The sequence below is a fragment of the Cheilinus undulatus genome, linkage group 15 (assembly GCF_018320785.1).
Source record: "Cheilinus undulatus linkage group 15, ASM1832078v1, whole genome shotgun sequence".
Lineage (NCBI taxonomy): Eukaryota > Metazoa > Chordata > Actinopteri > Labriformes > Labridae > Cheilinus > Cheilinus undulatus.
In genome coordinates this window covers 47,649,028-47,670,503 of record NC_054879.1, presented here as the reverse complement: position 1 = coordinate 47,670,503, position 21,476 = coordinate 47,649,028, and the positions used below count along the sequence as shown (strand labels likewise).

Genomic DNA, 21,476 nt, shown 5'->3' with positions numbered 1-21,476 from the left:
ACACAAGAAAAATGAAAAGCTTTTTTTTTTCCTACATATTTTAACTACGGAGATGTCATAGCTGTATCCATCAAAACTGTGATTGTAAAAAAGTTGCACAAGATCATCTCAACAAGACCAAAAATTTGATAAAATAAATGCACCTTTTATTCATGCTCTCTCTTTAAAACTTGGCAACATGATGAAAGCACATGAAAAAGTGCATAAAAACACAACAGAGCCGTGTTTGAACATAACCGGGGGTAGTAGAAATGTTTTTTTTTTCACTTGAATAAAAATAAAATAAATAGGATGAAAACATAAAATGAAATTCTGTAAATAATAATTTTGGTCACATCTTAAAGGGGCTCTATGCAAAATTTAGAAAAATATCAGTGTAGCGACACCGCCGGCCATTAGGCGAACTACAACAATACTGTGTTGCTCGTCCACGACGGCGCGCTCCTTGCTCATGAACGAGCCTCCGGTTTATCAGCTGATACACACGCAGACCAAGGTGATTTACCGGCATCGTGTATACAGAGGAGGTAAGTGGAGTAACACTTTAAAGTTCCACCAACTAAAAATGAAAATGAATAAAGCAGATTTGAACCTCTAGTGCAAACATGGCACAAAGGCTATTAAAAAAGGTCGATATTTTCACGACCATTCCTATGAATGAACAACTTAGCGACTTCGTGCAGCACTGACCAATTCAACTGTCTTTTTACGTGTGTAATGTGTGATGTGTATTGAATGGGACGCGTTTTAGAGCAGAAGCAGCAGGGCTAACGTTGCTTAGCTCTGATAATGGAGCCTCGACCACGGATATCAGACAGCTGACATTATGTGTTGAAGAAATTTTACAAACTAAGTATCAAAACATAAACTCAGTAAGTTGAGTCCAGTGCCAGGAAGCAAGAAAAAGATGAAATATTATCCAGAAAACACTAAATGAGCAACGTGACATTCTCGTTGTTTGGATAGCATCTTTGTAAGCAAGCTAACGTGATGTAGCATATGGTTTAGACAGCATAAAACACTACATTGTATTTCATGGTCCAGAGTGATGCTTTACCTTTTCAACAGAAAGACGGCCATCTCTGGATCGGTATTTCTCCCGAGTGCCAAGCGTAGCTCCCTCTACCTCTCAAATGCTCCACTGATATTTATCCTGGATTTCCCCCTGTTACACTCTCTTTTAGCTTGACGGGCTTCAGCAGATAAAACTGTCTTAGTTTTATGTTTTTGTGGAGTCTGTTTGGGCTGAGCTAGCCGATCATTTACTCGCAGAAGCGGCCTTCTCCATTCAACACGCCGTTGTCAGGTATAAACAGAGCAAGGGGGTGCGCACATTACGTAGTACCCGACGTCACTTCCGTTGAGATTTTGCGGAAAATTCGACCCGAATTCTTCACAGAGAACCGACTCCACAGGCTTATACAGGCAAACAAGGAAGACATAAAGAGCCTCATTCTTCACATCGGGATAAAGTGCGCACCATTATATACTCAAAAGTGGGAAGTTTTAAAGCAAAAATCTTACATAGAGCCCCTTTAAACTGCATAAACCTAAATTTGCACAGTTGTAACTACACTTGAAAAGGACATGTTTTATACCCGGTACTGTTGTCACTTCTGTCGTTCTTTATAAAAACTTGCTAAACAGGTTGCCCTCTGCATTTCTACCATGACCACAGGCTGGGTCACTTGGGGGTTAATTCTGGGCCACATGTGGCCCCCCGGGCCTGTAATTGAATAGGCCTGATTTAGAGTATGGTCATAACTTCAGTTTTGAAATACACTCATCTTTATAAACTGGCAACAACAAAAATATAATGAAATTGTGCTCAGTTTGTACAAAGACAGCATCTTTTTAAGAAATAAACTATTTACAGTTGTTAAATCAAATCTCTAAGTATGCCAGATAGTTTAGAGCATACATATGTTTACAGAAGACCATGCTGAAACAATGACAAGTGCGACCCGTGACCTGCAAGAAAACTACACAATTATAGCCCAGATTATAGTATATTATATTGTTTGTGATGTGTGCGCTTTATACTACATTTCTGCAAAAGAAGGAAGGATTTTTCTAGAAGGAAACTGAACTCTGGAACACACTGACTGTGATATGTTGGTGTTACTCCACTGGTTTTATATGGAAAAAATAATTGTTGCTCTATCTCATTTGGTTACAATTTTACCCACGGTTAAAAATAGATATGCAATGAGAGCGCCAGCGATCCTGTAGGTTTTAAAGGAGGGGTGTCAAAGTCAAGGCCCGGGGGCCAAATCTGGCCCGTGGTACAGTATATCCGGCCCATAAGATCATAGCATATTTCCATTATAACTGGGCCTCCACTGTGAGGTCTGCAGATTTTCTCCAGTATAAAAATGTCGACATAACCTTGGTGATTTAAAATATCCTTGTTACAGTCATCAAAATCTGCTAAAGTAAAGAGTGAAAATCAAGAGATAAAAAACAGGAATGTTGGAACAGAAAAATTGTGTTTTAATTTCATGTGTCTCAAAATTATGACTCAAATTTATGATTTTTAATCATATTCCATATGTTGACCTTTTCAATTCATGATTTTTACTTTTTATATATACTTTTTGACCTTTTTAACTCATTATTTCATTTTTTTCAGCAATTTTGACCATTTTAGCCCATAACTTTGGCTGTGTATTCCCATACTTTTACTCTTCAGACTCAACATTTAAAATTGAAAAACCATATTTTGAATTTTAACTTTTGATTTCAAATTCTATCTCACATTTTGACTTTCCAAACTCATGAATTTTACTTAAAAACAACATTTTTCCATTTTAGTTTTGTGTTTTGACCTTTTATCTCACTTTTTTAAAATTATCTTCTTGAGCTTTAAACTTGTCGATTTGACTTTTTTTAAATTACAAAATGATTTATTATCAGTGCATTTTTCATATTTTATCACTGGTGAAAATGAGGTTGACAGTTATAGTTAAATGTTGACCCTGTAGGCTCTCAGGTTAGACCTAAATCCAGAATCCTGCCTCTGCTTTGACTGAGTTTGACACCCCTGTCCTAAAGGGTTAAGCCAACCAGCCTTTAGATTCCCTCGCTACCTGAGTCGTCAGAAATGTTTGTATCAACCACCATCCGAAAAGCCAGCAGATGAAAAGTTGTTTGATTGCAGACGTAAACGACACACAGACGTGGAAATCTTACTATTTGATGCTAACCACTCACTTTGAATATAGAGTATGTGAAATTCAGCCACTAGGGGGCTCTAGACCAAAACAATAACAATGTGAAGCACAGACCAGCGGTCCCAGATCTGCCCATCTTTGCTGGATCCTTAGTATTTTGAGGACACTTGTTTCATGAAAAGGCTCCCTATAAGGCAGGAGTGTCAAACTCAATCACAGCAGGGGCCAAAATCTGGATTTAGGTCTAACCTGAGGGTCTAACAGGGTCAGGATTTAACTGAAAACTGTCAACCGTGTCTTCACAGGTAATGAATTATAGGGAAAATTAAACAGTGATGATAAATGATTTTAAGATTCATAAAAAAAAAAAAAAAAAACGTCTAAATGATTAAATATCACAGCATCAATGTTACTGTGTGTCCATGTCAAATAAATGCTAAATAAATAAATGAGTTAAAGGCTCAAAATCTGAGATAAAAAATTAACTTTATAAGTCCTAAAGGTCAAAATAAAAAATTAAAAGTCAAAATAAGGTTTTTAAAAGGCAAATATGAGACAGAGAGTTAAAATCATGAGTTTAAAGGTCAAAATATGAGATAAAATTCTCTATCAGGAGTTTAAAAAGTTAAAAATATGAGATTAAAAGTCAAAGTTAGGAGTTTAAAATGTCAAGATTTGATTTAAAATGAAAAATTGTGAACCTAAAAGGTCCCAATATGAGAGAAAAGGTCAAAATTAAGAATTTAAAAGGTCAAAATGTGAAATAAAAATTCAAAATCCAAAGTTTTGGTCATAATCTTGGGACGCAAAATGAAAATATGAAATGAAAACAAATTAATGTCTCTCCCTCATTCCTGATTTTTTATCTAATTATTTCTACTCTCTACTTTTTCAGATTTTTAAAACTCAACGATGATCTTACAGCTGGGTAAAACTGCACCATTGGCCGCATTTGGCCCTCGGGCCTTGAGTTTGACACCCATGTTATAAGGTGTTTTTTACTAATCAGAAAACTAAGATTTTGTTTTCATCCATAAATTTCTCCTAATAAGGGAGAAATACACTAAAAAAGTCACTTCCGGTTTCGGAAAGTGGATGGCATGCATTCTAGAGCATTCTGGGACCGCTTTTACTGCAAAACTGGACATGCCTGTTTTTTTAGTGCTATTGGTTCTAAAATTAAAATAAAACTGTCTTTCATTCATTTTAATAACCAGATATCTGCCTTCATAGCTGAAAACAAAAGCTTTATTTGTCCGTTTAGGTCCTTAAAAAGTTTTGTAACCCATATTATTCTCTACACCTGTCTGTTTCAGCCATAATGAGGGCACACCTGCATTCCAAAAACCTTTCAACATTTGTGTCCGTATTTTTCACTGATTGAAATAAGCAGATTTATCCAGACATCTTCCTTACCCTCAGAGTAGTGAGACAGGGTGAGCAGGCTGACACAGGACGCCCCAGCCCCAGATCCAAACACCGTCACTCTGCCCGGGTCTCCTCCGAAGGCCGCGATGTTCTCCTTCACCCAGCGCAGAGCCTGAATCTGATCCAGCAGGCCGTAGTTCCCTTTTGCTGCCTGATCGCCCGTACTTAGGAACCCTGCAGACACAGAGGAAGAAGAATGTGTCTTTATTACACAGAGAGGAAAGACAGAACCCAAAGAGGGCTTTCTGCTGGAACCCTTCATTTTTATTCCTGAAAGCACAAAGGGAGCTGATTCTCCACCATGCAGTAAAAATCAATAATGCACCAGTCATGTTTTATTATGTATTTAAATGATGCTAAAATGATGACTCTCCATTCTCAATGGGATCAAATCAACAAGTTTATGTCCATGTTTATGTAGATGATTCTGATGTACACACTCCTGCAGCTCTCCCTTATTCCCTTTTGTGCTGACGCTGTAAACACAAAGGATCCTAATGGCTCACTCCACCACCCTCTATATCTCATTACTGCAGACGCTAATTTCTCTGAACCTCCAGCTGCCCCTGAGCACATATACGTGCATAATGAGCAGGAAAAGAAAGGCTGTGTGAAAATAATACATTTCACACGCTTATGTGCAATTTAGCAGAAATTATTTCTCTAATGTAAAAAGCTCATATTAAGGATATTTCAGTTTCATTTGGGGCTCTATGATGCTTTAATAAATACACTTTGATGGGCCTTTGTGTAAGATTGCTCAGTAAAAGCAGAGTTTTTCTCCTTAGCTGGATGCTTCGTTCCTTCTCAGTCACATTAAACATAAAAACATGTTTCATAGTTTAGTGTTTGGTCTGCATGGACTCACCTCAAGCTTCCAGCTTATGATGAGGATGGTGATGAAGAGGAGATGATGACAGGGATACACTGACACTGATGATGATGATGATGATGATCACAGTGGAGACACAGGATGGAAATGACAAAAAGAAAAATGAAGGAATGACTTTGTTTGATGTGGTTAATACATAACTTTATCTCTAAGACAGCATTACTCAACCCTGCTCAGCCAAAGAGCCAAACTGTTGAAAAATACAAGAATCACAATCTAAGTGGTGAAAAGTGGCAATTAAAATAAGTTAAAGGTGGCAAAAGTGGTCAAAAAGCAGCAAACACTGGGAGAAACGTGGCAAAAAAGCGCAGAATGTGGCAAATATGGGTGGGAAGTGACCAAAAGTTAAGTTAAAGCTGGCAAAAAAATGGTCCAAAAGTGGCAAAAATCTGAAAAAAAGGTGGAAAAATGGGTAAAAAGGAGCAATTATTAGCAAAAGGCAGCTTAACTGGGCGAAAACTGGCAAAAATAGGCAAAAAGGGGCAAACACTGAAGGTAAAGTGGCAAAAATGGGCAAAAAGTGGCAAAAATGGGTTAGAAATGGCAAAAAAAAAAAAAAAAAAAGAGTTACGGGGCAAAAATGGTCCAAAAGTGGCAAAATGACCCTGACTGATGCAACCTCTCTCTAACTGCTACCTCACAGGACAGAGAAATGACCCCATCCACTCAGGGACGCCATGTCTAATCACATGGTGGTCCCTAGAGATCAGGATCTCTCCAAGAAGCACAGCACGCAGAATAACAAGAGGTAAACAATTTACCAAACATGGAGGACAGAGAAAGAGTTAAACCAGCTACATTTGGGTTATTGCATTGTTCAGCTAAATCAGTGTTACTCATCCCTGCTCAACAAAAGAGCCAAATTGTTGTTAAGTATCTTTGCAAGAGCCACAATCTAAGTGGTAAATAGGGGAAAAATGAAAAGGGGCAAAATTGGCATAAAGTGGCAAAAATGGGTGAGAAGTAACTAAAAAAGGAAAGAAGCAGCAAAAAAGGTGGGAAAAATGGGCAAAACTGGCAAAAATTGGGGGGAAATTGGCATTTAATGGCAAAAGGCAGCTTAAATGAGTTTAAAGTTGGGGAAAAAAAACATAAAGAGTGAAAAACAGCAAAAAGCAGGATAAAAGAGGCAAAAACTGGTGAGAAGGGGCAAAATTGGCATAAAGTGGCAAAAATGGGTGAGAAGTGACAAAAAATGAGATAAAGGTGACAAAATTGATCAAAAAGCCTCAAAAACATGACAAAAATGAGAGAAAAGTGACTAAAACGGGCAAAAAGCATTGAACAAAGGCAGGAAAATGGGTAAAAGTGGCAAAAAGCAGTGGTCGAAGTTGGTTTAAAGCATTAAAAATGGATTACAAGTGGCAAAAAATTGAAAAAAGGGGGAAAAGTTTTACATAAGGGCAATGGAAATATACAAACATTATTGGTTGGCTATTAAAGCCAGCTTGGTGGGAAACGAACTGATTAATGTGAGTTGCAATGGATAATTTCTGAAGTCAAAGTTTCCCTTTTTTATGGTTTTTGGACATAAAAGAGCCACAGATCATCCCAAAACAGCCACATGTGGCTCCAGAGCCACACGTTGAGTATCACTGAGCTAAACGGACTGTTGCTTGGCTTTGTAATGATCAAGTGAAACTAGATTATTCTAATGTAGGTTATTCTGGAAATTATTCCAGGTTGAGAGAGCAAATAAGCAAAGGCTTCCTTACCTAACTCAGAGAAAACTCTCTGAACCTGGTGAGAAAGCTGCGGCTGGGTTCCATCCAGACATTACATAAATATGAGGGCGGTCAGCGTGAGTCACTGCAGCTCCAGCCGCTGAGTGGCAGCAAGCACGAACCGGTGACAGCAATCAATATAAGGCAAGCTGCTTTATTTCAGAGCAGTCTTTTAAATAATTCTATAGATGATCTTCATCATGGGTAGAACAGTTCCTCAGCTCATGGACTATGTTTGAAGCAGGAATGTCACTTTAATAAAGCCACAACACAAGGACATGCTGATACAGATGCCACTGTCCTCTAATGCAATGTTAATTTTAGCAGCTATTTTTAATTTTAGTCATAGTTTTAGTCTTTAAATGAAATGTTTTTTAGTTTTAGTCACATTTTAGTCATTTCTGTTAAAGGAGATCAGTCCACTACTGAGCTGTCTGACCCTGGAGTGACCTGGCTGATGCACATGGGCTACTGGTTGTAAACATCTTTACCTGCAGGTGTGTCTGCGTCGTTTGCTGCCAATTATCCAGGCGGTAGTGCGTTTCAAACAAGTTCATTTTTTAATCTTGACGTAGATTATGTCCATAACAGCAAACAACAACATAAACTTTCATCTAAAGGTGAAACACAGCTCTTCCGGGATCGCACACCCACACATACAAATCCTTAGTATTTATAACCAAGCTGCAGCCATGCAGCGACACCTGCTGACCATATAAAAAACTGCACTTGAAATACCACTTAACCCCATGAATTTTGGCTCTTACACTATCCTTTTAGCTTGAGTCTAGTTTTAGTCCATAAAAGTCCTCACATTTTAGTCTTTACTTTTAGTCCAAGCATTTATTCTCTTGTGTAAATCTGTTACCAAATCACGGTAGTGTGTTCTCTGTCTAACCTGGGGTCCCTGCTTTCTACAGCTGAGAGGCAGAATAGATACAGATGAATTGTTTATTGACAGATTTACCCACAGAGGAGAAATATGACGGATTTTGGATGACAAAAACGACATTACATTTTAGTCTAGTTTTAGTCATCTTGATGAAAACTAAACTTAGTTTTGTCAGTTTTAGTCATCACAGATCTATTTTTGTTAGTTTTAGTCAGTGTTAATTTTGTTGACTAAAACTCTGACTAAAAATGTTTGTCGACAGCCTTTTTTCCATGACAAAAACTAGACTAAGACTAACAAAAATAGATCTGTGATGACTAAAACTAGACTGAGACTAACAAAAATAGATCTGTGATGACTAAAACTAGACTGAGACTAGCAAAAATAGATCTGTGATGACTAAAACTAGACTGAGACTAACAAAAATAGATCTGTGATGACTAAAACTAGACTGAGACTAGCAAAAATAGATCTGTGATGACTAAAACTAGACTAAGACTAACAAAAATAGATCTGTGATGACTAAAACTAGACTGAGACTAACAAAAATAGATCTGTGATGACTAAAACTAGACTGAGACTAACAAAAATAGATCTGTGATGACTAAAACTAGACTGAGACTAACAAAAATAGATCTGTGATGACTAAAACTAGACTAAGACTAACAAAAATAGATCTGTGATGACTAAAACTAGACTGAGACTAACAAAAATAGATCTGTGTTGACGAAAACTGACAACAGCTATGTTTAGTTTTCATCAAGATGACTAAAACTAGACTGAAATGTAATGTCGTTTTTGTCGGACATTCAAAAATAGATAAATGATAGTAATGGACTTAAATGATTGTTCTATCAGGCTGCATCATAATAAAATGAAAAAAAGTGAAGTAGGTTTGAATGCTTTCTGAATGCACCGTATCTGTTATATTTCAATGATGTTGGAAGTTTTTAACTGGTGGTGAAAAAGACTGAATTATTACTTATATCTCTTTAGAGAAGAGAACAAGATCGTCTGCATAACAACTGAATGATTAAAGTTATTTCAAACGTCTGTACCTTCTGCCCTGGGTGTCAGACAACATTAACAACATGCTGAAGAAGCAGTTTTTTCATCAGACTTGGTGGTAAATTTGACTGTTAAGAGAAGGCAGATTTAGAGATTTAGATTTTAAAAACACGACTTCATTTATGGCTCTTTTTTGAGTTAATTTAAAATATTTTTGAAAACCTTAAGAAAACCTTAAAAAAGGGGAACTACGACCTCAGAAATTATCAACTGCAAGTCACAATCACTTTGTTTTCCACACTTGTACAGCAGTTTTCTACCATTTTTGCCACTTTAAATTTATTTTATTGTTATTTTAACAATTTTTGCCATTTTTTCACCACTTAGATTGTGGCTCTTGTAAAGATATTTATCAACAATTTGGCTCTTTGGTTGAGCAGGATTGAGTAACCTGGTTTATGCTTCAGCGTCACGTTGACAGTGTAGCTACACGTAGCCCCCTGCGTGCAATGCGGACCCCTACGCCATAGCCTGATGCGCACCCGTAGTTAGGATTTTTTTGGAGGACCGCAAGGTCCGCAAGGGCTGTGATTGGTCCGCTCAAAACGTCATTTCTCCATCCAGGTCCCTCAGTGGGCAAACCAGTGTGGTAAATTCACCCGTTCTTAGCCTAGATTGATTTAGTGGTTGTACAGACCACCTCCGTAAATGCTTCCCTATTGCCTGCGCTTCAACCTTTGCAACAAAAGAATTTGTTCATTGATATTGATGAGCTCCAACTCCAAACACACCCGCTCCACCTCGGTCACCATGACCGGAAGATAAACAAGGATTCGGATGTGACACCTCAGAAACCACACACACAGCCACACACCCCTAGTGGCATTGCAGTGAATTGCAGAGCGACACATTCCCTTGATGCAGAACTTTGAATGGTCAACGACGCAGAAGCATAAATTAGGCTTTACACGTTTACGGGGTGTTTACTGTTTTGGCCACTGGTGGCGCCAAAACCGACACAAAACCAGAAGTAAACAGAAGTTTTAAGGAAATTAAAATGATAATACCAAGTCATCTGGACATTTTCCTCGACAAAGAGTCAAAGAAACATGACTGATGATTCGTATTTCACATGCATGAAATCTCTCCACTGCTGGAATTTAAAAATGTTGAAGACATTAACCAAATGAATGCAAAAGAAAACCAAATCCTGCATTAGGACACCATCAGGTAAGCTTTACTGCTTTATACTGTTGCTGCTTATGTAAAGCATTGTTAACATTAATTATGGAAACTGCATGTGCATATCATTAACTTGCTGTCACTTTTTAATGCATTTATTCATAAGAAACACTAAGTGGTTGGTAATTCTTAAAGAAGGTGAGCTTATGATTTAACCCCATAAATAGATTCAGCTCTTACCTGATTTAGAAGTCAGTATTCTGGTATAACACAAAGTCAACAGTCCTCGTGCCCTCTTTGTTTTAGCATTCATGAGGCCTTAAAGCATCTCAGTAGCCCTCCTGTGTCTCTGCTCAGCCTGGCTAATGTTAGTCATTACAGACAGAAAAGGCCTTAATACAAGGACTCTGAGATTTTCTATTTATTCGGCCTGTGAGCTTTGCATGACGGTCTAAAATTAGAAAAACCTCTGGGAATCAGATTTTCCCCGTTCAGAGAGCAATGAGTCAGAGAGTCATGGAGGTAAAAAGGATCAGATTTGAGTCAGTGCTAGTAGTGGAAAAAATTGGCTTCAGGGGGTTTATTTCCACTAGGGACACCCATACTGAACATGCTCTCACTCCAAAAACAAGGCACTCTGGGTAAAATCACAAACAGTTTTACTGCATTTTACAGCCTGTCGAAACATTAAAGCAGATGGTGAATAAAATGTAAATGAGAGGGGAAAGGGTCTATTTAAAGAAACAGCATTTCCATTTAATATTCGTTTAAACATTATAGATCTGACTCATAAACATGCGGCCATTGTGATTGTGACTCATAGAAAAGCAATGACTAAGGCATCAGGCCAATAAACAAGAAGATGTTATTCCTATTATAAAACCAGTGTATCTATCAAACATCTACAGATGTACTCCTTTAAAACGTGGAGATTTTAGGGGGAGGTCCAGCCAATCAGCGTTAGTACTCTCACCAATTAGTGGAATGGTGATCAGCTGAGTGATTGGAGCTGGAAGATCCAGTCATTGGTTCATCATTATTCCTGGCTACAATTACACCATGAGGACAAATGAACACTCCAAGAAATGGTTATTGAAAACATCTCCAAGTCTCTGAACATCCCCCAGAGTTCAGTTAAATCCATCATGAGGAAATGAAGGAATATGTCACATGTGTAAATCTGCCTAGATCAGACCATCCTCACAAACTGAGTGGGCGTGCAAGAAGGAGACTAGTGAGAGAGGACACCAAGACACCTATGACTACTCTGAAGGAGCTCCAAGCTTCAGCAGCTGAGATGGAGAGACTCTGCAGACAACAACTGTTGGCCGGGTTCTTCACCAGTCAGAGCTTTATGGGAGAGTGGCAAAGAGAAAGACACTGTTGAAGAAAACTCAGATTCAATCTGGACTAGAGTTCACCAGAAGGACTGTGGGAGACTCCATGGTCAAGAGGAAGAAAGTTCTTTGGTCTGATGAGACCAGAATGGAGCTTTGAGACCATCAGACAAGACGCCAAACACTGACATCACCACAAACACACCATCCCCACTGTGGAGCACGCTGGTGGCAGCATCATGCTGTGGGGATGCTTCTCAGCAGCATCATGCTGTGGGGATGCTTCTCAGCAGCATCATGCTGTGGGGATGCTTCTCAGTAGCTGGCCCTGGAAGGCTTGTAAAGGTAGAGGGGGAAATGAATGCAACAATCTTCTTCAGTCTGACAGAGAACTACGGCTCAGAGAAGATTTATTTTCCAGTCAGACAATGAGCTGAAGCATCCAGAGAAGCTACACAGAACTGGTTTAAAGACAACAAGGGGAATGTTCTGGAGTGGCCGAGTCAAAGCCCAGACCTCAGTCCAGTAAAGGATTAGTGTCTGGACATGTAAAGGACTGTTCAGACCTGATCCCTGAGCAACCTGACAGAGCTTGAGCAGTTTATCAAAGAAGAATGGAGTAAAATTCCAGAGTCCAGAAGTTTGATCCTGACTGAGACCTATCCACACAGACTCAGAGCTGAGACTGCAGACAGAGGAGACTCTCCTAAAGACTGACTAGAAGGAGAAATATTCATGCAGTCACTTATTTCACATGACCTATTTTCATTTAATTGACATTACTTTGTATAAATCTGTTTTCACTTTGACATCAAAGACATTTTGTGTGCTTTTTTTTTTGTTAAAAAAATCCAGATTATATTGACCATGACTGATTAATATAATCAGTAAACATTTAAGGGGTTGAATACTTTTAAAGGCACTGCATCAACGATTAACATTTTTCTTATTTGCTTCAGCTCAATTCTAGTTAAACTTGTCAAACTAAAGGGTTAAAATCTTCAAAATGATTGAATGTTTGGTAGTTTTGAGCACAGCTGAAGTTGTTTAAGAGATTTACGCAAAAAAGCAGAAAAAAATATTAATCCATTTTTATAGCAGTTTTTTGGAAGTGGATATTTTTGTCCTTAATGGCTTTAAAGGGTAGGTCATTTGTTTCACAGTGTTCCCCTGACCTATTAGAGCAAATGAAATTTAAATTCCAAAATTTGCCCAGAAAGAAACTTTGTTTTAAAAAATTAGACCATATGCACTAATACAGCTTAAATGGTGAGCAGAGAAAGAGGAAAAATTAGCCCAAATGGACAAAAACGTCCCTGGTGATGCCTGAGGGTTAAAGCATACATAGAGAAAAGGTTTTGCATGGATTTGATTTTAGTTAGAATCATAAAATCAATGAATTTTCAGCTTTGCTAAAACAGACTGGATCAGCCTAAATAATAAATCCTAGCATTGTCATTTTATTTTATAACAGTACACAGGAAACCCATGAGGAGAAATAAGCAGGCCTCTGAATAAGCCCTCCTAAACCTGATTTATTTATATGAATGCGTGCCTGCTCTCTCTACATTAACATCTCAGGCCATTTAGGTGTAGAAATCACAGACACGCCATCACCTGCCATTCTCTCATGGTGTTTTTACCTAATCTACTGGTTGGAGTCACGCATCCCAGTGCAGCTCTAACATTTACAAGATTTTCAAAGAGGAAATTTTACAGAAAAAGCAATTTCAGTGAAAATCCAAATCTACATCTATTCCCAGTATTTGTGTATAAAATAACGCCAGAGATATGCATGCTGTTCAAAGTTGCATTTACAGACTTTCTGCTGCTTCATAAATCTCCCTGTATACTGTACATGCTGTGGCAAAAGCCACGTAAAAGGGTGTAAGTATGATGTTAGAAAAGCCTTGTCTCCTCTTCTGTCCACACGTACCGTGCCATGCTGTCTCAGAGTGAACTGGTCATGTGACACCGTTCGTCACGTCCTGTGGCGTGTAAATGCAGAAAAAGTGTTTCCATTGCATTTTAGCGATATATTTCTATGGAAAACCTCCTCATGAGAGTCTGAAAACTTTTCAGCGATATTTGAGAGGTTTTTCTAAATTCAGGTGTTTCCATTACCAGTTTTTAATGCGCTGTTTAGATTTTGGGCATTTTGAAGGGTAATGGAAGCACAGCTACGGTCATCCTGCCTGCAGCTTTAACACAAGTGCTAAAGGCCCATTTATGCTCCACGTTAAATACGAATCCGGATACGGACGGAGCCATTTCGTCATTCCGTCCGTATTTCTGCATGTTTCCATAAAGCTTATGGATACGGGCCAAACGGAGCAGTACCGTCGGAAACCATGGCGGCAGTGTTGCTGTCACTACCCTCTCTAGTGAGACATGAAGAAGAAATAACAATGGCGGAACTTTTTGAGGAAAAGTTGTGAGAGTTGGTTAGAAACGCTGCCTCTGTTTTTGTCTTTTATGCAAGAGGTACATTATCAATACCTCCTCCACAGTCGCCATGTTGTGACATAGCCACAAAATTTAGGGTGAGGGTAGCTAATTTCTGATTTAGGGATTTATATGGAAAAACCCTTGCAAGGTTAGATCCCTAGCTTTCCCTACCTGAGTTTATTTTTACCTGTTAAATATATTTAGTCTGTTTAGCTGCATGTCTGCCTGGTAAGGTGACCTGCTGCAGCCAGGTTTGAGCCAGGTGTGAAGTGGGGGAGGGGCTGAGGGAGGACAAAGGGCTGAGATGAAATGTTTGGGGAAAGAAATGGCTGGGCCTCCTGAATGAGACTGAGGGATCTGCATAAGGACAGTGGTCCTCTCGGTAGAGAATAACTCAAGTCAAACTCCATTGTTATGGTGAGGCCTCCTCCAGATACGAGCCTGAGCACATCTGAGCACGAGAGCCATAAATATTGGAGATTCCAGCAAAAGGACCACAAGAGTCAGTCTGGAAGAAGAGCTATCCCTGGTGACCGGTGAGTCAGCTTCATGTGGATTATTTTTGGGGTTTTTTGCAATGCATTGCTTTTGATTTTTGCTTTTGGACTGGAGGATTCCTTTTTTTGCTTTGGAAGGACACTTTTTGGACATTTAGGGGATTTCTTGATAATCAATAGAACTGAAGCACTAAGGGGGGAAGCCAAAATAATTAAAGGACCTTATTTTGTTTTTTTGGGGCCTGATCGGCAGTCTCAAAGGGGACGGTAGCTAAAGGAAAGAGACCCCTTCATTGATTGATTTCCAGCCATTAAATGGACACTTAAGCTTATATCTGAGTCTCTGTGGTGATTGCCCTAGAGTTATAGGATGTTTATTTGAGTTATCAGGCTCTTCTTTATCACTTTCCTCTTCAATTGAGTAACTGACCAGAATCGAGATTATAATTTACAGTAGTTTTGAACCCGTGAAGTATAACTAAGCTTTAGAAAAGTAAGCTGATTGTTATAATGTTTGTTTTTGAGTTTGTTGTTGTCATAAACTTTTGACTCTGGGCTGCCCCCCCCGGTGGATGTAATGGTTAACATCCATACCAACGTAAAGGACACATGGAAGTATTTTGGTTGTTTTTATTTGTTCAGTTGTTTTATTCCACTTTTAAACCACTTTTTATATGTACACGAGGTTAAAGGCTGTACGGTTTTTTTTTTAAGCTCTCATTGTGCCACAAATAATAATGCATTAAAATCAATATTGTTATCAATTATTGACATGGTCAAGGCTGTAATATCTTCATCACAAATATTTCACCTTGCACCTCATTTTCGGAAATATTGCATATTTTGTGTTTTTTCTGTTGGAAAAATCAGGGGTTCTAATGACAAAAAGACCATAAAAACATTAAAAAAAATTGAAAAAAATAATAATAAACTTCTTATCTATGGATAGGTCTGAAGTTGTTGAAAAGATCTGATGCAGTGAAAGTAAAAAAAAAAATTAAGTATTACATTTTTATTGCACTTTTATGAGACGGACTATTTGTGTACATGAGGTTAAAGAGTGTATTTTAATTTTTAGTTATGCACGAGGGTTAACACACCTCAGCAGGACAGATGAAACGAGCGCAGGTAGAAGAAAACCTAGAGAGACTTAAAAAAAACAACCATGTTTTCTCTGCTCCTATGCTTACACATAGATCGGGTATGCCAGCAAAGCTTGTTTTAAGGGGAGAAGGAGGTTATAACACTTTCATTTTGGTTTTAAAAGCATTAACTCTTTTTAATTTTGTAATAAGGTGAAATAATACTGTTACCATCAAAGGTAAGAAAAATACCATGATATGATTTCTAGGCCTAGTTAACAGCAAGTATGTCTATTGTTTGCCCCGTGGCTGTGCTGGCAGCTCTGAAAGCGTTCCTCTTATAAACCACACTGGTGTTCAGCTACATATTAATAACCTGTTTAGGTCCTGATAGTCTACATTTCTGGTTCTGAGCTAAAATGCACACACATTTACTCTCCTTTAACTACTTGGAACTTCACTGTGAGATCATTACAGGGAAGCGTTACATTTTAAAAGCAGCCTAGACCTGATCTGTGCGTAAACTCTAATGAGATAACTTGTGTTGTACTTTGGCGCCACATAAATAAAAATTGACTTTACTCTGATTTACAAATTGGAACGTGAATGCGCTAAGCCTTTAAATCTGCATTTGAAGAGCTTTAACTTTGATTCACAACAGCCTTCAGTAAGCTTCAGACAAACAGCAATCTGGTACATTTGGCAGGCAGTGTGGGTAAAAACATAAAGGACAAGACTGTTTGGAAATTAAAGGATGAAAAATGCACTTCTGCTGTCAGTCTGACAAGACATCTGAACATTCTGGACAGTCTCGGAGGAGGATGTCATTTTGGCTGCAATGACTTATTCAGTGACACAACAACTTCATTCTGGAGCGTGAACCAACGCTGCTGAGAGAGAAATTACTTTCTGCAGGTTAGGAAGAGAGCCGCACTGCAAAAACGTCAATCTCAGACCGCTTTCTGGCTGATTTCTACTCAAAAATATCTCCCTGTGAGCCATATTTGCCCAGATTAACAGCTGGACTTGCTTATAAAATTCAAATATCTGCCAGTTCAGCTAACAAACTTCACTTGTTGAATGTCCAGAATTTAAATGTGGTGATTCAAAAAGAACATTTTGTACTTTTTAGCATCCTAGCAGGCCTTTGAGGGGAATCTGGGCTAATCCACAGAATATGGTGCATAATTAGAGTGATGACATATTTTTCACACACATGCTTAGATTTGGAGTTTTTACAGTTTGGATGACTTAGAAATTTGTCAAAAATTTGCCAGCTTGTTTTAAAAAACTGTTAGAGCAGGGGTGTCAAACTCAAGGCCCGGGGGCCAAATCTGGCCCATGGTGCAGTTTTACCTGGCCTGAAGGATCATATCATATCTTTATGAGACCGCTATGAGGTCTGCAGATTTCCTCCAGTATAAAAATGTAAATTAACCCTGAAAATAAAAAAAAGCCTTGTTAAGTTAAAAAAAATCTGATAAATGAGAGAGTAGAAAAATAATTAGATAAAAGGTCAGGAATAAGGGAAAGAAATGAATGTGCTTTCATTTCATATTTACATTTTGCATTTCAAAATTATGATATAAAGTTAGAATTTTGACCCCATATTTCAAATTTTGACATTTTAAATCCATAATTTTGACCTTTTCTCTCATATTGTGAACTTTAAGGTTCACAATTTTTCATTTTTATATCACATCTTGACCTTTTAAAACTCCTAACTTTGACTTTCAACCCCATATTTACGCTTTTAAACTCCTGTTTTAGAATTTTATCCCATATTTTGACCTTTTAGAGTCACAATTTAGAATTTATCTTCTATTTTGACCTTTTAAACTCTTGATTTTGTATTTTATCTCATAACCTGACCTTTAAACTCATGATTTTAACTCTATTTCATATTTTTGCCTTTTTAAAACCTATTATTTGACTTCTAATTTTGTATTTTGACCTTTAGGACTTATAAAGTGGACTTTTTATCTCAGATAATGAGCCTTTAAACTCATTTAAGTATTTATTTATTTAGCATTTATTTGAGATGGAAACACAGTAACATTGATGCTGAGATGTTTAATCATTTTGCATTTTTTTTCTTAAATCTTAAAATCATTTATCATCACTGTTTTATTTCCCCCTAATTTTTTTCAGTTTCCAGTTAAATCTTGACCCTGTTAGGCCCTCGGGTTGAACCTAAACTCAGATTTCGGCCCCTGCTGTGATTGAGTTTGACACCCCTGTGTTAGAGGGAATGCACAGCCTTGATTTTTTTTACCATATTTCTATTAACTTTGTGGCATTTGCAGCTTTGCAATCACACAGCGCTTGACTCTCGGTTTTGTTTGAGGTCTACGCCTCCAAAAGCACATCTATTTTCACTTTAACTTCTCTGTCCTCACATACTGTGATCACTAACAGGAATCCTCCTCAGAGGCTCCAAGTACACGCACCTATCAGTAAATTCAATGGTTGACAGCATACATGTATCTCTAATGCAGAACAACACACCAGGATGAAAAATGATTGAAAAAAGGGAGCTCCTTAATGGGCTAAGGACACAGGGGTTTATTTAAAATGCAGCTACACCCATAATAAAAGCACCAATGCTCGTGTTATTACCATAAAGCACTGCAGTGTGAAGCAAATTGAATATAGATATAGGAGATATATTATTTTACCCAGCACTCCAAGGCGATAGTTGAGGGTTATGACAATGACGTTGCCGTAGCTTGCCAGCACGCTGCCATCCATCATGTTCCCGGTGCCTTCTGTGTACGAGCCCCCGTGGACGTAGACCATCACCGGCCGCTGCCCCCCCTCCTCATGGATGTCTGCGGAGAGAGAGGAGAGAATGATTAGAAGGTTAGGTGCAGACAAACGATAAGGTGACAGAGATGATACAGAGGAAATCCCTATTTGCATTTATTTTTGTCATTTTTATTAAATACTTTACATCCATTTTTGTCTATTGTCGCCTTTTTTCCAGTATGCTGTGTCACTGTAACCTTGCAAAGGAGATGGATTCACTCGTTTCTGTGTTTCTCACTGGTGAATCCATCTTGCAGAGCTTAATGAAAGGGGGCAAAATGATCAAAAAGCAGCAAAAATGGGTGAAAAGGGGCAAAATTGACATAAAATGCCAATTACTGGGTAAAAAGTGACAAAAATGGGGAGAAAAAGGAGAGGTACCCAACTGCAGTCAAGATGGCCGACATGGGCGTCGCTGTACATCCAATCCATGCCAGAAGTCCCAAGCGGAAGTTTCTTCTTCCTGTTGGACTCAGCTGCCAGTGTTTGTCAGTCTTTTTCGCACCTAAGCCTAACCCTTGGTGCTGGATCTCAAATATATCACCTTCCCCACTGCCTTACCCTGAACCTAACCACTCGGGTTTTAATGCCTAAGCTTAACCTTAGATGTACAGACTTCCAGTTGAGACTTCCTTGAGACTGGATTGGATGTATGTCGGCCATCTTGTCTGCAAGGTACTCTTGAGAAAAAGTGGCAAAAAAGGGCAGAAAGTGGCAAAATTTGTGTGAGATGTGACAAAAAATGAGCTGCAGGTGGCAAAGTTGGTCAAAAAGTGGTAAAAACAGGACAAACTAGAAAAGCACTCAGAGAGCGCAGACCTCCACCATCAGCCCTATCTCCCAATAGTGAAGAATCCTTGAAAAAATTCCTGGGTCCGTCCCCATGTGCCCCCCACCACGGCATTCGCTGATTACTCCCTCCCCGCTGGGGTGGAAACACGGTGAGGCAAAGCACTGGCTTCCCTACGGGTGGACTGTCATGGTGGAAGCATTGCCTGACGGTGCCAACAGACGCACTGACAGTCTCACCCATGGTCTTACCGGACAACTGGAAGTCATGTCAGAGGGTGAATATTCCTCTATTCTGCCCAGCACTGTGAGTATTCTCGCTAGAATTCGCTGTCTTTCTCTGTTACGCTCCGACTCGTCTCCTCGACCATGCGTGCGTCTTTCAATCTCTATAAATTCCAAAACTTTAAATGGAAACACACCCAAAATGTTACTCATGTCCGCCATCTCCTGGTGCAAAGTGGTAACAGCGCAGACCTCTGCCATTAGCCCTATCTCTCAGTAGTAAAGAATCCTTTAAAAAATTCCTGGATCCAGACAGTGATCCAGATCACTCAAAAAATCTAATCGGTTCTTCCTTATGCCATTTCTGACATTTCCTGAAAATTTCATCAAAATCCGTCAACAACTTTTTGAGTTACGTTGCTAACAAACTAACTAACTAACTAACTGACCAACAAGCCCTGCCGATCACATAACCTCCTTGGCAGAGGTAAAAATGAGTGGAACGTGACTAAAATGGGCAAAAAGTGGCAGAAATTTGGGGAGAAAGTGGCATTTAATGTCAAAATGCAGGTTGAATGGATGAAAAGAGGCAAAAATGGGGAAAAATGCAAATAATAAAATACAGGATAAAAGAGTCGAAAACTGGGCAAAAGATGGCAAAAAGAAAGGACAAAATTGGGCTTAAAGCAGTGAAAATTGATTAAAAATGGCCAAGAAATTGCAAATGGGGCGATGAAAATATACAAACAAATTTAAAATTTGACAATTTAAGCCAACTGTATAAGCGTGGGAAACAAACCAATAATGTGACTTGCAATGGATAATTTCAGAGGTCAAAGTTTCCCTTTATTTAAGGTTTTCTGGGGGAATTATATTTCAAATTAAGACACAAAAGAGCCACATTTGGCTCTAGAGCCACATGTGGAGTATCACTGCTAGGGTATTGGCAAGAATCTGGCGATACGTATCATATTGTAAAAGAAAAGTGGAAAAATAAATCAATAAAGAGTAAATGTACTAAAATCTTTTATATTTCTTGAACACCAGCTTGTATGTCTTAACGTAAGGTGTTTGTTGAGGAAGACTGATCCTCATGTCCACCTTTAAGACTGATGGACTGTGTTGTGAGGAGGACATGACGTGACGGGCCAGTGTTTTTTTTTAGTGTACTACGGAAGCCACCATTCTTAACGACACTACGACAGCACAGGTCCTTACAAAAGAAAACCCAACAAAGTTTTGACTGTATTTATGGTTACATGAGTAAAAACCAGCTGTAGCTTCAGCAGGCTTCTTTCACATTAGCTGTTAGCCGCTAAGCTATCACTATGTTGTCAGGTTCTTCATGTATTTAAGTATTTCCCTCCCTGCGTAGCATATCTTACAAATGACTGACTCTTGGAGAAGTCTGTACCATCTTTAATGTTTTGGAAGCCAAAATAAGTCCACATATTCGCTACAAATGCAGCAGAAGCTGCACTGCTGGGTAGACATGAGCAGCCGGCTCACTCAGACCGAAGTCTAGCATGATCTCGTTGTCTAAGCGAGGAGAAGAGGGAAGAGTTAACTGCTTGCAGCCGGCTGGCGATCAGGGGGTGAAATTACACCACAAACTACCAACAAAGTAAATTATTAATTAACAAAATGTCAACACTGCATTTTAAAATATCAATACAGAATTGCGCCACGAAATATTGTGTATCGATATTTTCTAACACCCCTAGTACGTACATTGTGTTGTAGTGCAAAGAGGATGTATAACTGATCCCAGCGTTGGTGTATCAGTGATTCAACCGAAGGTGACTTTACTAAATACTGACTAGAAGGAGGGAATATTTATGCAGTTACTTGTTTTACATTACAGATTTTTATTTAATTTACATAACTTTGCAGAAATCTTCTTCACTTTGATATTAAAGAGGGTTTTTTTCCATCAAAAAAGGCCTAATAATTTGGGGTAAGACCTCCAAGGGGTGAATACTTATTTAGGT

The 21,476-nt window shown here is 38.6% G+C and overlaps 1 protein-coding gene across 2 annotated transcripts in view; it reads right to left on the bottom strand.

Moving 5' to 3' along the window:
- Nucleotides 1-21,476, bottom strand: part of LOC121522647 (neuroligin-4, X-linked-like) — a 59,822-nt gene that overhangs the window by 27,630 nt on the left and 10,716 nt on the right. For both annotated transcript variants that reach the window (XM_041807204.1, XM_041807205.1), the window contains 2 exons: nt 18,342-18,494; nt 4,590-4,775 (listed from right to left, as the gene is read on the bottom strand). In XM_041807204.1, the coding sequence (XP_041663138.1) occupies nt 4,590-4,775; nt 18,342-18,494 (339 nt within the window). The remainder of the gene's footprint in view (nt 1-4,589; nt 4,776-18,341; nt 18,495-21,476) is intronic.